This window comes from Petromyzon marinus, chromosome 30 (genome assembly GCF_048934315.1).
Source record: "Petromyzon marinus isolate PM22_M1 ecotype Great Lakes invasive population chromosome 30, UKy_Petmar_22M1.pri1.0, whole genome shotgun sequence".
Taxonomy (NCBI): Eukaryota; Metazoa; Chordata; class Hyperoartia; order Petromyzontiformes; family Petromyzontidae; genus Petromyzon; species Petromyzon marinus.
In genome coordinates this window covers 5,039,351-5,057,009 of record NC_133696.1, presented here as the reverse complement: position 1 = coordinate 5,057,009, position 17,659 = coordinate 5,039,351, and the positions used below count along the sequence as shown (strand labels likewise).

The window sequence follows — 17,659 nt, the reverse complement described above, 5'->3', positions numbered from 1 at the left end:
CGTAAAAGCTCCCTTAAAATAAAAGCCTCTCTTTAAAAAAAAAAAATCCGAGTTTAAGCTCTGGCCAGCAGCCCTGCTTTTCTGAAACCCGTCGATAATTTGCACTTGAAGTTGTATTCCACCCGTCCCTAAGACGCACTTGTTATTGTCCGTTCTATCATGGGTTTCTAATTTCCCAGAGAAATTGGGTAGATAATTTTAGACCACTTCAATGGTAAAGCAACGCTTCATTTAATTGTATATGTTTGAAAGCATCCTCTGTGGAAATGTGCCCGCGCTGCTTGAAGTGCCCAGCTTGGCATCTCAGGATTATGCAAATGCAGCGATAAAGTTCAACGGGCCACCGTGTCCTGTGTGTTTCACCAACAAGTGTTAATTGCCTGTGGGTAATTACATGATCCACTTGGATACCATCACATCGTGATCATCATCATTATTGCTATCATCATCATCTGCATCATCATCGTCGTCACACAACAACAATGACTATACATTTTTATTTAAAGCTTTCGTGACTGCAGGGATTCATATTCTTGGTTCTTTCGGTAAAGTCACGTCGAAGGGAAACAATAAAATAATAAAAATATAAAACAATAAAATTCTCACGACGTTTCGACTGCAACACAAGCAATCATCATCAGGTGTGAAAACCACAGCAAGAAAATTAGAAAAAAATGAGAACATTTTTTATTTCTGTGGTTTTCACACCTGATGATCATTGCTTGTGTTGCAGTCGAAACGTCGTGAGAATTTTATTGTTTTATATTTTTATTATTTTATTGTTTCCCTTCTACGTGACTTTACCGAGAGAACCAAGAATAACAATGACTATAAATTTGTATTTAAAGCTTTCGTGACTGCAGTAATTTATATTCTTAGCTCTTTCGGTAAAGTCACGTTGACTTTACCGAAAGAGCTAAGAATAACAATGACTATCTTTAGGCAGTTTGGCTTAAGTGGGTTTATTAGAGCTTATTGGTCCGTCGCCAATGAATGCCACTTGGGGGCCTCCTTATTCATGAGCAACAAGCAAACCATGGCCCATCAGCGAGTGCCAGGGTTGCATCGCCCCTTTTCCCACCTCCTTTGGACGTCCCCGCACCTCAAAACGTTCAAAGTGTGGCTGCAACCGCCGCTCACACCAGGAACAACAACAACAACAACATGGTTCTGCAAAAATCTCTCTCCCCGCGTGGCTCGAGGCCAGCCTGGTGGCAGAGTTGAGGCGCGTTGCCTCGAACACATGCTGGCTTTTGCACATGACTCAGCTCGTGCGAAAGAGAAAAAAAATCCACAGCTAGGCCGAGTGCAGCTGTGCCCCGCTCCGTGGGCGGATGGCAAAAACAAACAAACAAAATAACAAGTTGGCGAAAATGATTGCCGCTGTAGCCCAGGGAGTGGCAGCTTCTCTGCAAGGTGACCTTATGCATTAAGAAAGGGGGAGCCTGTGGTGTGTTCTTAGACTGTTATGTTCCGCTTAGGACACCGAGTCGTGCCAAGTGAGCTCAAGGATAATGACTTGCATTTATAGGGCACTTGCTTGAATACTTCAGCAACTCAAAGCACCTTACATCAAATGTCATCTCAGAAATTCTGATTCCCCGCTGCAGTCTGGCCAAGGGGAACCCCAAGCAGAAGCTGCCCCCATGCGGCACAAAGGTGTTTGCAGTACCCGCCTGCAATTGAGTTTAGTCCACCAGTAACAAAGGTGGCGCAACCTCTCTCTCTGCAGATTGATATAAATTCTCAGGCGCACCATGCGTGCATTCAAGAATATAATGTAAAAATGCACGTTACAAAAACGTTACAAAGTGCTTAGATGTGTTCTGATCAACCGGCCATTTCATCAGATCAGGATCTCTGGTGCGACCACAGTTCGTGTCGGCAGGTTCCCCGAAACCAACTCCAGTGCCACAGCGTGATTTACATGGGTTTTGCTGCAAGAAATTAAAATGGGATGGCCTCCTGTCTAATTCCCCCCCCCAGCCCCCTTCTTCTGTAGGCCAAAGCCTGGGCCTCATCAGGCTACCGTGGGCCTCAGTGCAATTTTTACTGACTGCACAGTCAAAAGCTACACCGCTCGCCAAATTGCCCAGTGGCAGGAGACTCACATGTAGGCCTTGTAGTTGGCGCCTATCTTCTGGACGCGGATGTCATATTTCGAGTCGATGAAAGGCTCACAGGTGGCGTAGGTCTGGGCCATGGCGACCACGCCGGCCATGTCCTGGAAGTCGTAATGGTTCTCCACCTTCACCTGGAGGCACGTACAAAAAATCAAACGCCCGAGGTGGCAAACGATGTGAATCTTTACGTCTGTGTGCATATCCCGATGGCGTTTCAAGAAGTAGAGAGGCATTTGAATAAGTCTGTAACTTAGGTCAAGTGGAATTTTCTGGGGGGTAAACACGCATTTGATCCGAGTGGAAAAATCTTCGTCTCACGACACCGCGACACTTGCGTCACCTGCTGCGTACTTAATGTTCTATCACTCTGTGCGTGCCAATAGAGATCTATGCAGGTATTTTTTGTGTTCATCACAAGTATACATTCTATATGTAGGGTGCTGAAAATATTTTAACACTTCTGAGAATTTGTAACAATACCACAAGACATGTGCTGCCTCCGGGCTCTGGAGACCACCTGGAGAAGATTCCAGGCCACGTGTTCACAACGATGGCGAAGCAAGTGGAGACTCCTTGACTTTTTGAAGCTATTAACATACATTTGTTATCATGTTACAGTGTATTGTCCGTTTTGTTTTTTCATGAAAAACGATGGTCCCATAATAAGAATTCGCATTTTCTTGAATTCACCCTGTATATGTATATTCAAGACAAATATTCCCTGGGTAATGGGACAACGTTCACTTTGGAGGCGTTTTATGCCATGCGCAGGGCCAGCGGAATGTTTCGTTAACCAATTTGTGGACCTCTCTTAGGTTGAGAGTCTAGAATTGTCACGGTACTCTACATGGCATACGCATTAATAATCACGATCATTTACGGGCTAATTTATATCGCAAAGGCCCTCCCCATATGCTGCTGGTCACGAGGGTTGTTTGACTATACTTTCCCACACTCGTCAGTGCAAATTGGTGAACGGGGGTGGGGTGACAAGTTACGTTCCAGAACAGACATCGTTTACCACTCACGTTTTGCCATCGCTGGGAATCGAACTCGGATTGCCAGGTTCACGCGCACTGCGCTAACCACTGCCACATCTCCGTATGTTTTCCATTGTGTTTCCGTTGCTGTGCTCTGTCTGCGATGGTGGGAGAAGAATACCCTACGCGGTACATCAGCTAAGATGGACAAGCCCCTAAGGGATAACGTTATCGTGGGCACAATATTGACACACTCTTCCGCCTTCCATAGATTTGCCCACATAAAAAGCCGGTGACCGCATTGGCTGCCGTGTCAAGGCTGATTGACTGTTAGCAGAAAGCCAAACAGGGAGTAAGAGAGAGAGGGAGAGAGAAATTGGGTAGTGTAGTGGCTGAGTGAGTCCAGGGGCGAGCGAGAGGAGGCAAACCTAAAAAATCTGCCCCGCAGAACATCTTGAATGTGTGTTACATAACCTCCTCTGGCTCCTGCGTTCTTGCAATCAAAGTCCAAGGTTTGTCTTGGTCACTCAGTTATGAATCCGTGGCACTCTTCAATGAATGACCCGCTCTGTTCTCCGGGTGGGATCTTTTATCTTCAAAGTCACGGATGTCAAGGTCCAACGTGATATATATGTTTTAATATCGTCAACATCCCTCCGGGGATGTCGAACGTATAAGTACCACATTGTGGGGAAGTCAACAGTCGTTTTCCCATGGATATACTCGCCCCCGTTATAGGAACGTGGATTTTCCACTTTCTGGCTCAGGGGCTGTAAATTGGAAATAAAGATTCACCGCAATGCTCATTTGAGCAGGAAATCATTACGACTGTCGACTCGGCTCGTTGAGTCGATAGTCGCTTTTTTTCTGCCTCGTGGCAATAAAACATGTGATGGCAGTTATGGCCTCCTCGGGACTCCATCCCAGAGGAGTTTTTTTTTTTAATGGGAATGTCTTTGCGATGACCTAAGTCACCCTTAATGTGCCGGAGCTTGTCAGATCTCAGAAGCTAGGCAGCATTAAAGCCTGTTCATTACTTGGACGGCTGATCATCAGTGCACACCAGGTCTTCTTCTCCGTCGTGCCTTCTGTCCAACCTGTACGATCTTTCCCCAATATCCGCTTCTGGCGTTGGCATTGCCAAATCTTGAGCATGTGGCACTGTGGTGCTGCACACCAGGTGTTTTCGGCATACTGTGGGTGTGAGGGCTTTCAGGTGTTGTGGAGAGTGCACTTGCGGAAATGGATAGCAACCCACTGATAGATTTGTGTCCGCTCACTGGACTGAGTCCGTTTTTTTTTTAATTTAATCCATCTGTGCAAGAGTTTGACTGTGAATCCCATCGAATACATCTGGGTCCCCCCCCCCTCCTAGGTATTCCAGTTAATTCCCACATGCATGGCTAACTAATTGACATCAATGCCACAGATAAACACGTAACAGAATATGGATAGCAGAGAAACTCACGGAGTTTTCGGACCAAGGACCGAACGATGTTGACTCATTAAATAAAACCCAATCCATCTTAATGCTCACTGATACTAGAAAGGTATAAGTTTACATGCCCTGTGTGTAACTTGATCAAGCGCTGCGTCACTATTCTGCTCCCCTGCTTTGGCTGAGCACCGCAGTGGTCTGGAGGGTGTCTGCAAGTTCATATCCCCAATTATAATCATCAATCCACCCTCTGAGCTCTGTAAATTAGTTACTTTTTTCTTTCAACGAGAACCCGATACAGAGCATAAACCGGGGCGCCACGCGGGCCAGATGTAAAAATTCCTCGCCTGGTATACAGGAGGTCGTGGGTTTGATCCCGACCCTGAAGCCTGCTGGATATTTGGAGTTTGCATGTTCTCCCCGGATTTTTCTCCGAGTCCTCCGCTTTTTTTCCTCCACATTTAGAAACAACGTGCAGTTTAGAGTATTTGGCTGCTAGAAATTTCCACATGATAAGCCACTTCGTTCAGCTATCATTTGTGACCAGGTCGCTTTTGGAAGAGAACTACACACCTCAGTGGGCCTTTCCTGGTAAAAAAAAAAAATATAAAAAAAATAGTTGACTTTAGAGTTTCACTTCTGTGTAAATCCTCCCGTTTGTTGCCTTACATGTGGAGATCTCCCGGCGTGGGGTTTCCCATCGCCGCCTCAGGTGCTGCGACCGGTGACGGCACCGACCCCACGCCAGTTGTCTCAGCGGGACACCGCGTTCGCTTGCGCCGAACATTCCCCCGGACGTCGAGTTTTTTTTTGTTGTTGTTGCTCGGGGGTGATAGCGGTCTCGATGCCGTCGAGTGACGCCTTTCAAATTGTTCCGATTTTTATCGGTGGCATGTTTATTTAAACATTTTCCTTCAACCAGAGCCCCATGCAGAGCATAAACCGCGATGTGCGAGGAAGGGGCACAGAAACTCGCCGGACAAATATTCCAAAATCCATGCCCCCCCTCGAAATATTAGGAGCTGGAGAAGTTGAGCTTCACTGTCCCACCCAGGTTGGGCATCGGCGGCACGTTTTTAAAAATCTAAAAGTATCTATACACTTTGCAAGCGCGTGCGCCAAGCCGGTGTCGATCAGCGGGAGCCCCGGTGTAAGATGCAGAGGACGCACCTTGCCCATGCCAGAGTGAGCGTGGCCGATCTTAACCACGACCGGGAAGGTGGACGCAGTCAGCTACAGCAGCGGCATAGAGACACACAACAAAAAAAAACATAAACAAATAAATCACCAGCGGAACCGCAGAACGCATAAACATTGTCACAGAGACTAGAGATTAGTATCACGGCCTTAAGCATTCTTTGTTGTAACGTCTCTTGCTCCGAGGCATGTCGACGCTTCAGGGTCCCTCCATGCCCGCCGACGGCGCCTCTGCACATCACAGGCAACTCCATATGAAGGTTCTCGTAAACTCAAGTCGAAGGGTGCCGTGACTCCCTGCTCATGCAGAAAGCCAGTGGTGGAAATTCCACATTCCTTTGGCGAAGGTGAGAGTCTCTCCATGGGACAAAATATTGTTGATGCAAAAACTGGAACTCATTTTGATGATCCCCAAGGGATGATAGGCTGAGCTCTTTTATAACAAAAAAATGCCGAATTTAACCAACGTTTCACGGTTTATTTTCGATGTGTAGCATTATTTTAAGTTATATAACAATATTTGAAAAAGATAAAGAAGAGCAATTGATTATCGGTAGCCATGTTTTTCATAATGAACGTTTTTGGGTTAGATCGCGTAATTTATAAATGTATCGTAACCCTCCACCACCCGACATGGCCAATCAGCAAAAGATGTGTCACGTTGACAAAAGACAAAATAGTTCACTACGTTAGTCCACCGGTGTGTTGAAGCGTGAATCCACAACATTTTCCATTTTTATTTAGTACGACGTTTCGCTGGTAATTACATCCAGCATCATCGGGCAATGCTGGATGTAATTACCAGCAAAACGTCGTACTCAATTTTTTTTGTAAATGTTGTGGATTCACTCTTCAACACACAGGTGGGCTAAAGTAGTGAACTATTTGTCTTTTGCCAAGGTGGCACATTTTTTGCTGATTGGCCGTGTCGGGTGGTGGAGGGTTACGACACATTTCTAAATATCCATGTTCTATCCACTGCTAGATAAATGCCTCCCAAGCAACCACCACCGGTTCTCACAGTCTTGCAATGTAAACAATCCACCTGGCACCTGTGCACGAGCTGATCTTACCACTCCATCTCCACTCTAGACGTCTTCATGGGAGTGTTTTCTCCTTTGTCTGACACTCCAACGTTAGTCTCAACCACCAGCCATCATCCCTTCCAATGACTTGTCCTGCATAACCCCTTCCCGTTCCGATGACCTACACATACGTGTACATACGTGTACGTCATCGGCACGGGACGGAACTGAAAGAAAAACTAAAATAAAATAACTTTATCACTACCGAGGCTCCTACAAGGCCATGCGAGAGGCGTGTGGCACAGTTTGTCGCCGGCTATCATAGAGTGCGGTCGTGTCGCTACAGTTCTCTTCGGTGAGTAAAATGTCTTTAAAAACAATGGCGCTACGGCTCGCTAAATAAAATTAATGCGAACCACTTGCGCCTTCCGAGATTCAGTGGTGAATGGGACCCACCCTGCAACTTGCAGTCGTCTCGGAACAGGAAAGGTTTAAAGAGTTATCGAATTCATGTGGTCCCCTTCTTGATTCTCGGTGTAATTCTCAGAGCGTGCATATCGCTATGGATTGGTGAGTCATGAAGGGCTGTAAAAATATATATATATACCACGATGGAAGTCCACACTAGACGTGGAACCCGGCTTTCGTCGGGAACGCATTGCATCAAACCCGCACTACCATACGCCCACGAACTTCACACACATGTACACCCACTCACGTGCCCATGCGTAAGTTCCATACGGTTTAACATCCACTTCTGTGTTTGAGAAATGCCAGCATGACACAACGCTGAGTCATGCTACAGCAAAGGGGGAAGGTCATTTGACGGGCTAACGCATTCACCTTCGGCCGAAGCCAATTGCCCGTGCGTCGTTTTTTGTTTGCTTCCAAGCAGCAGTGCGCAACAGAGGTCAACGAGAGTGCAACCACGTCCAGACCAAAAACGCTTCGGGGGTGGGGGGGGGGAAATAGCGAAATCGCTGTGAGGCAATTACGTGGCACACCACCTTGAGCGTGGAGAAGTTACATGACCGCTCATTTACGGGCACAGCTGCGGACAAGGCGAAGGTTAAAGCGCTACGGCTCATCGTTTCTGCAAGTGGAAGCCTGGGCGAAACGAAACATAAAATAAAAACAGAGTTTCATTAATTTTCCAGCTATCTCACCCCTCACAGACACCGAACGCTGGCGCAAATTGTGCCCGCTGGACAACCGTTCGTGGGAAAAAAAAGAAGCAAACTACGCCCCAGCACTTGTCTCTCTCTCTTCTCTCTCACGAGGCCTCGTTTGTCTTCAATCTCCTCCCTGCACGCTCCCCGGGCACCACGAGCTGCGTGGGCGCGGCTCGCTCCGATCGCGCTGTCTATCTGTCTGGGTGCTTCTGCGACGCAGGGAAATGTTGACGATCGACGAGACTCTGACGGACGATGGGCACGGCGCTGGGCGGAGGGGACACACGGGGGTCTATTCGTTCATGTGCCGGAAGTCTCGCTCAGGACTCAATTAGCGAATTCCGAACGCATGACAAGCCAGCTGCATCAATGTCGAAGGAAACAAAACAGACTGCCGTGCGCCATGTGCCAAATTAAATGATTCACTCACGGGATGGCGGGGGGGGATGGCGGCGGGGGGCCCCGGAGGGGGGGGGGGGGTCAAGAGGTAAAAAAACAAATCTGCAGGCAGCCGAGCACATTAGCGTGTGATCTAAATTGAAAACATATATTTTTTTTGTGAAAACAAAAGGGTCAAATTGTAATGAGAAGTCCTTTGAAACAGTCTGCCAGTGGCAAATTATTTAAAATATATACTGCATTAATAATCATATATAGTAATACTTTACAGCCCTTGGTCCATCCACTCCTGTCCATGTAATCAGGGTGAATGATGACTGGCTGCAAAGGGTGGTGGTGGAGGGAACGTTCTAAGGCGCAGGGGGAAGACCAAACGTCAAACATCAATCACTGGCGGGGATGGAAGCTGTCTTCTCAGTTTTAAACGATAATTTTTTTTATTTGTACCGCAGGAATCGGATGAGTTGTAAAACTCTTTTTTCTTTCAAGGTCATGCCCCAACGGCCCAAAGTTCCGAGGGATTATATTCAGGGTTGGGGAACGTCCGGCCCGCGGGCCGTATGAGGCCCACGAAATCATTTGGTCTGGCCCTGCCAAGGCAACCGCAGGCGGGACTCGAAATTCAATAACAGGCTAATTTTTAAGTTGATAATTTTCCAAATGGCCCTTGGCAGAAAAAAAGGTTCCCCACCCCGGTAGTTAGAAGAAGAACTTGTGGGTTCAGTTCTCTGGTGGTCCGAGCTCCAAGAGTTGATGAGGCTATAAACTCCGCCCCGGTATTTCCAGTGTCACGTGAAAACGCGTGCAAGTGGATTTCATTGAGAAACTGGAATGCCCTGGCAGTGGCTTCACCTTCAGAGCCTTCTCACACAGAGAGCTAGAGGCTCAAATTGAAACCCATATATTTACGTATAGTGGCGACCTATAGACTCACACAGAGACCCCATAGATTCACACATAGCCCAAACGGACTTGCATATAGGTCTATACATTGCCACAGAAACCCATAAACAGGAATGCTCACATGCACACCCATAGATTTACATACAGTAGCGACCTATAGACTCACGCAGAGACTCATCGACAGGAATGCCACTGGCAGTGGCTTCATCGTCAGCACTTTCGCCAACAGACTGGTGCCCGGTCTGGTGTGAGCCCAACACTGGTTCAGCATCCCCACCACCATCATCCCCACCACCATCATCACCGCCACCATCACCACTCGCTGCCTCTGTGTTCCAATGAGCAATGAGTCCACCGGCATCCCGCCATCTTGTAGCCGCGGGCTTTGCAGTTGGTACAAATCCCTCAACAACGGTATTCATTTGTCAAAACATACACGCCAGGCACGTAGCAATTGATCGTTTCTTCGTTAAAATGTACGATTATGATCACGATACGATAATTGAAGCATTTGTGAAATCACGGGATGCAATATGTATACGTATGTATACTAATATGTATACTATACGTCTACTGTGTATGCAAATCTCACCTTTAGGATAAGAGTATGAATGAGACAAAACATGGAAGGCTGGCGATACAAGTGAGACAGGGAAAACGAACAAAAATTGTGATAATTTATCAAATCGAATCGTGACCAAATAATGACGATTTACCAAATCCCCTTGGCGGAGGGATCGATGTTATCCAACACACACAAGCAACTTGTGTGCCGCTGACGGGATGCTTCCTTAATGATGCCCCGTCTGTAACAACGCTTCCCAGTAACAAGAGGCAGGGCTGTGAATGAAACAGACAGGATCCCGGCTAACGAAGCTGACAGGAGACACGGTGCTGATTTAAACAAAAAAAAAGGACTCACTTGAAGATATTCCAGATGCAGTTCGAAGAGATTCTGTTTCCGCAGGGCCTAGCTCTGTTAGGTGTGAAAATGCGCTGCACTTGGAGAGTACCGAATGTTTTTTTTAAATTTGTTTCTTTCATCATATTCACACTGGTCACTAAGAGAGTGTGAATACGGGCAACTGGACATGGGAGCATGGAAACACAGTACAACAATGGAATTTTGCTGCGTTCCTCTCTGCTGCCCATCACATAACCTCACAGCCGATAATATTTGTGATGTACGGTGGAATGCCCAGCCAAGGACTATTCGGTCTCAACCCTGCTTAGTTACCGCTATATGATGAGGTAGGGGGCATTTCCGAGTGATTTTGTCCATGACGTGACAATCTGAATAGATTTTAGAACGACCGTATGAGAAAGAAGCAATCAACTATGAAAGGAAATGCAATCAGGAGGGACCGTTTAGATAGATCCATATATAGAGAGGTTCCTACGTAGAACTATTGACGAGATTTGCTTTGGGGTGACCATGAGAGCAAGTGATGTAAAACGAGATCCCAGTATTGGTTATTGCCACTCCCAGTTTCCAGAATCAATTGCGGTATCGATTTGAGAGATATATATTGGACAGCACTGCGCCGAAATCAATGCCTCCCATCGCCGCCTAAGAGACGATCAGAGAAGGCTGCGCGCTAATTAATGTTTTGCTAGCGCCGATGATGGCGATGACAGTGATGACTGAATGATGTTGACAACAGTGATGAGTTAATGGTGCTTAATGATAGTAAGTGATCATTACCGACAGTTATTGTAACAACTAAGTATTTAGTCCCGTATTTATTTAATGGGAAGAAAGACAATTGAGCGGTGGTTCGGACGTCAAAAAGTTTTGGGCTCAAAGATATAACTTTGTCAAGGTGGCCTTGTTGGCTCAGAGGTCAGAGTGCTTGGATTGCCTGGGTCTCGAGTGTATTGAGTTGACGATCTCTGTCTGGTCACCAATGACTCTATTCCTACCCCCCGCCTCACACCTCTGTTTAGCACGGTTGGCTACATACAGTGCGAAAGAAGTTCAACATATATACATACAAACAAATCTCCCCCCCCCTGCTCCCATGGCATCTAATTTGGTTACAGAGTTAAGTTGGCTCAATTCTAGCTCTGAGATATGAAACGTCGGGTTGACTGTCTTGCAACGGTCATCACTGCCACGTGCAGTGCGAGTGGGAAAGTGTCGCCCCCTTTTCTTCATTGGCCGGTGGCGACTTAAAGGTAGCTCTGTGATGTGAACTTCCACGGGCTGTTCTTGGTGAGGTGTTAACTCCCTCGCCTGGTATGCAGGAGGTTGTGGGTTCGATCCCGACGCCGACGACGCCTGCTGTATATTTGGAGTTTGCATGTTCTCCCCGTGGTCGCGTGGATTTTTTTCCAGGTCCTCCGGTTTTAGAAATATGCGTTGGGAGTATTTTGGCTGCTATACATTTCCACGTGATAAGCCACTTCGTTGAGCTATCATTTGTGGCCAGGTCGCTTCTGAAAAAGAGCTACGTAGCTCAGTGGACCTTACCTGGTAAAATAAAATAAAAAGTTTGAACAGTTTAACGCGTAAGCTTTCGCGACTAATATCATCCATAATACAGGTTTTTGGGGTTAGAGCGTGTAAATATATAAACATGTCGTGAAACCCGCCACCAACAGACACAGCCAGATTGTAAATGTTGTGGCTTTGCTCTCTAACACACCGGTGTGCTGTACTAGTAACGAACTGGCATGTTTACATGACAAACCTTAATAATTGGCTGTGTCGGGTGGCGGCTGGTTTAATGACAGATTTATATATTTATGTGATCTAACCAAAAAAAAAAACCCCTGTATTATGGATAGTTTTAACGGTTTAGTTTAACACGAAGCGTCCAGCCGCTCGGCGTGACATCCGCAAGGATACGTCATTTCGTGAACACCACACTGAGAGCACCGTCAGGATGAAGTTTGGGCAGAGGAGGGTGCAGGCAATACGTGAGCCGAGTTAATTCCAGAGCATATTTTAAATTTAGAGAAGTACATCCTGCGTGACGGAAAACTCCACCCGGAAATAAGGCTGCTGTCATTTAAAAAAAAGAAATGTTTTACTTACAGGCAATTTTTTTTATAGCCACGTATATTTCACTAAATGCTTCCCCATCCACCATGAATCATTTCTCGAAATTAAACCTGTGTGTTTATACGGAAAAGTGTGCGTTATTAAAAACAAATTACAAATAAATGTAGTCCTCTAGAGTGAATAAAAAAAATCACACGGTTGAAATGTATGGCTGGCAATGGCAAGCTGCCAGTAATGTCTCACGTCCTACAAAAAAAAAACAGTTTAATATGTCAATGTACACCTACACAAACACCATTTCGTTCATTTTTTGCATAATTTTTACTCAAGAAATATTTGAATTTGTAATTCGTCGTTATATATTTTATTCGTGAATAACACATATATTAAAGCACATGTGGAATGTAACGGAAACATTTGTGTCAAAGGAAATGGTTTTGTTAGTTTGAATACCAGGTGCTGTAGGCGGGACCACAAATACTAGGAGATGGAATTCAGCAATGGATTATTTAACCTCTCATTGCGAAACTTTGAATGTCAACCCCCCCCCCCCCCCCATAAGCGTGTGGGTTTTCTCTGGATAATGCAGTTTCCTTCCAAACAGCCAAGCACTCATCTCCCCCCCCCCCCCACAGCTGCAACCCCAAACACTCTTGGGATGAAGCATCGGCACAGCATGGTGAAGTATGGTCAAACAAGGCCCATGACTCACATGGTGCGGGGTAGTCCTTCATCTAGCAGTGTACTGACAAACGGCTGCAAAGTATGCCAAATACTTTTTTGTGGAATTGGAAAAAAGCTTCCCAATGTCAGAGGATCCTTTCCCTGAAAGGGAGGCTTCTAAAACTCAATGAGACGTTCCCATAAAGAGGGCATTATATATTTTCTAAAATTACTTTCGCTGTGGTGAAATAGCACGAGAGGTCATCGGTGATTTCTGGAACATTCCGTGATCAAAACATTACAAAACTGACTTTCCTAGATGGAACCGAATACAATGCTTGCACAACAACCTCTGGGCTCCCAGCGGCAGCCAGACCACACCAAGGCGCTCATTGCGTCGCTTTCACAAAAACCACAAAGGGAAGGCGTGACCATATCTTGCATAATCAGCTGTGAACGAAGAATACACTTGGCTCAGAAGCCACAATAACAGCGGGACCTTCCCCAAATTCTGTACGGTGACCCATGGATTAATCACTTCAACATCGCCATCATCACCACCATCGATATAATTATTTACATAATTATAATTATCATGGTCATTAAGGCCATTAAAATTATTATCATCATCATCATCACCACCGCTATCTCCATCACTAAATTCACCATTAGTACAACTTACTGAGCTGCCAAGGTAATTTAAGACCCATATTTGGCTATTCTGTTTAATGGCGTAGGTCACCACCCTGGCGTGTTCCTTTTTCGTTTAGATGCTTATCGCCAGAGCAGTGGCTGCAGGAGACCCTATGGTACTGTCTGAAAAAACCCCTTAAATCGTATTTGTGCCCTTCCTGCTGAAGTAAACAAAATCGATATATCTATGGCCTGGGGCATCATGAATGTTTCCCACTGGGTGCCCCCCCACACCCCTAAACAAAAAAAACCTCAAGACTACCCCTGGATTAATGAATTCCCTCATTTAAAATTTATCTGAGGCTGGGGCGTTGCTGCTTTGGAGGTGCAGGTCTCTTATCAGAATATTTGAACTGGGGAGTTCCTGAGATCTGATACCACGAATACTGCACATTTGATGTTTGTGTCTGGTACCACACGTTATCGATCGTGATTAATCATATGGCACGTGCTCAGCTGGCTTCCTGCTATCTCACTTTGCTTTGCTGGTAATGAAAAACGGCTTTGTTGAGACCCTACGCGGCTATATTCGCTGCCGTCGACATTGCCAGAGCAGCGCGATGCTACTCGTGTCACCTTTGTCGCGCGTGCATGAACGCACCGATGTTTTTTTGTGTACATGTGAACGCGCTAAAAAGGGGACTAGGTCTATTTAGCGACTTCACTCTATCAAGCGCTGGCTTAGCTTCCCATAAAAAGCTCAGTCACCACTCTTGACCTGAAGGGGCCTGCACGTTGAAAATTTCAACGGAAGGTGGGCCGAGGTTCGGGGAAAGAGACTTTTGAACACGCTCAAAGAGGACTCATTCATTCAACGACTTCGCTTCATGAGACCCCGGCTTTGCTTCTCATACAAGCTCAGGCACCACTGTTGTCCTGATGGGGCCTGCACGTTGCAAATCTCCGTAAAGTGGGCCGAGTATCGGGAAAAGAGGCAGTGACCTACACGTGACGCACGAATAAAAACGCATGCGATACCGCACGTCCCGCGGCGACGCATTTCACCGGGAGACGTCACGTGCTTGCGGAATTTTTTTTTACAGAACAAGTCCGTCTCGAAGAAGTGGCCAGCTGTACGAATGAGCGGGGGCGGGGCGGGGGGCGTTGTAACGACCCAGCGACGGGTCACAGCGCGTCATGTGCGCGGGCGTGCACAGTGGAGCGTTTCACCGCGACGCAGAATCGCGCGCTTGTTTACCACGGCCCTGGCGCACACGCCCACGGGAGACCCTGGAACCGATGAAGGAGGGGGGGGGGACGAAGTGCAAATGAGCCACGACGTAGCGTCGCGCTTGTGCAATTGTCCGAATGATGTCTGTCCCACACCGTATTCCGCCACTTCCATTCTGGGAAGGGTGGCACTTTGCACGTAAGCGTCCTCATCATCGGCCACGATATTTGGCACGCTGGATGAAAGCCTGCACAGGCTGATGCTATCCATCATCTACTCACGGTTTCGCATTGCAACAATCCACCTTGCACGTGAGCTGATGCTATCGCTATCTCTGTGGTGGACATCCTTTTTGGTGAGTCCCTTCCATTGGCTTCCACTGCATCGTGAGGCCCCATGGCTGAGGCAGTGGCCAGTGTCAAGGCTGGTGCCTCCTAGCCAAGTTCTAGGACTGAGGCCACACCCTCAAGACCAAGGTGGAGCACGGGAGCTGAGACAATGTCCCCAAGCCATCTCTGGGGATATCTTGGGAAGAAAGATACAGCACTGTCAAAAAAACCCCAGTACTTTTAATGGCAAACAGATTTCCCAGGTTAGCTACCTGAAGACGATCCTGGGAAAACCAGGACAGGGGGCAACCTTACTCAGGGACTGGGTCTCAAGGAGCCAAGCCTGGGCTGTGTGTGGTGTTGCTAATGACTGCAAGTGGATGAGACGTGGCTTAATGACTGCAGAGATGAGCAAGATTTCGAGTAACGGGGAGGATGTGATCAGTCGCAAGCAATGGACATGAAGCACGGTTCTGAAAAATCTGTGATCTGTGCGGGAAAGCCGCCAACACTGATTTGCAAAAAAGATAGCTACATTGATTAGCTAATGGAGCTTGAAGTGTGACCTTTATTTTGTATTAATTCTAAATTTATTCCAAAAATTAAAATCTTCAGCGGTCTTTTTGAAAACCTGACAATTTACCATCGGTCAAATAACATGTATATTATACATTGCCTGTAGGTGATTTGCACGTATATAGTTAATACACTTTTGTTTTATTGCACGAACAACAATTTTAACTTCATGCACGTGGACAAATTAAGCTCATCAGCTCTAATTTTAAGTAATGTATTGTAAAAGATACAGACTTTGTGCAACGTGATTTAAAATTGAGTCCTAAGTTTTACAAATAAATCAATAGGGACTTATTGCATTTACAAAATAATTTTAAGAACGTATCATATTTGTCAACCATCTTATCAATTATATGATTTATTATTTGAAAACAACAAGCTAAATTTCCCTCTCTGCGAGTCACATCAGTCGAGTATTGCATTTCCACACAGAATCAAGCCAGGGTCCCTTCTGACCAGAAGAAATCAAGAACTTGTGGCATTGTTTACGAGACAAGCATGACCTACGACCTCTGATGTATGTTTAAAACAAGCTTAAACTAAATGTGTAATCGTGCTAACCCTATGGGCGTTTAGACATTTCTCAACATTCTTCCCATTCCTCTAATTTCTTAGTTGGAAGTTGGGAATCATTTCACAGTCGTGTTCTAGTTAATTAAAAACGTTTGACCCCAGCAGAACGTTTCATTTAAAGAATGATTCATTAATTCGTCAGTGTACTGCAGTTCAAATGTTAAGAGGTGAGGATCGGGTGCCTGATGGTGGTCCGAGGGTGGGATGGTGGGTGGCGTGACTGGGCTGTTAGGACCCTGTAATAATGATGGCCCGTTCCAATCAGTTAATTAGGCTGGAATGTGCAGGAGGAAAATGGAATGCAAGGGAAGTGACGTCACTCGCCAAAATAATTTATGGGAAGCATCATGGTACATTATGTGTCATCAGCCATGTTCAATCCGCTCACCAAGCCCCGTCACCCACTCTTGTGATCCCTGCCCTGTAACAATCCACCCAGCACTTTCTCTAGAGTGGTTGTCCTCTCGGACGCGTTCCATTACTCGGCTACCACTCTGTTATTAATTTTGACGGTTGGCCACCATATCATCACAAATATTATAGAGCCGTTTGTCAATCTTCTTCTAGATTAAAGCCCCCCAATATCATTTCAGTCATCGGAATTATTTAACCATACTTCACCATGCTGTTCAGTGTGGGTTGGTGAAGGGGTGAGGCCTGGAACTGGTGCAGATATCACGCACCACTTCTGTTAGCCCAGGCCGGTCATGGAACCACCGTGCCGCTACTACTACACCCCTGGTGCATGATTTCCACATTCTGAATGCACAGCGAAATGGTTTAAATGTTGACTTGGAGCGATTCACCCCCCCCCCCCCTCCCATCTGTGCTAAGGCCACCGCTGGCTGGCTCGAGCACAGAAATGTGCCAATGTTGTCCGAGCGCATATTTTAAATGGGGGCATCGCCGGGGGGTTGAAATGAAGGTGCCTAAGGAAGAGGAGACTGTAGCTTTGTCACAGTGGTTAGTGCATTGCGATTTGAACCCAGTGACCCCAGGTTGTATGTATGTATGTTGAACGTCTTTCGCACCATACGTAGCCAACCGTGCTAATCGGAGTTGCGGGAGTTCAATTCCCAGCCATGGCCAACACCAGTGGCGAGTGATATCCGAACTTGTCCTGTCCTCGTCCCTTTCACCAACTCATACCGACCGGCAGAGTGAAGCATGGTCAGACAATCCCTATGCCCAGCATGGCATGGGGAGGCCTTTATCTTGCAGTGGCCCTGTAGTAATTAATTGCTATAACCATATAATGCACGCTGTCATTTTACCCACAAGTCAATACGAGCATCATGAAAAGTTTACCCCAGAATGCTCAAAATGAATTTTGGTTTAGTTTGCGGAATAGAAAATCCTTACAGGCACGTGGGTTTCATGCGGCTATCGACCTTTGTTTGATTTCCCATG

The 17,659-nt window shown here is 46.4% G+C and overlaps 1 protein-coding gene across 1 annotated transcript in view; it reads right to left on the bottom strand.

The window, feature by feature from the left end:
* The window catches only part of LOC116947499 (synapsin-2-like), a 146,224-nt gene that overhangs the window by 42,800 nt on the left and 85,765 nt on the right, over window positions 1–17,659 (bottom strand). The window contains exons 6-7 of the mRNA XM_032963314.2: window positions 5,712–5,774; window positions 2,112–2,254 (exon numbers count right to left, since the gene is read on the bottom strand). Of these exons, the coding sequence (XP_032819205.1) occupies window positions 2,112–2,254; window positions 5,712–5,774 (206 nt within the window). The remainder of the gene's footprint in view (window positions 1–2,111; window positions 2,255–5,711; window positions 5,775–17,659) is intronic.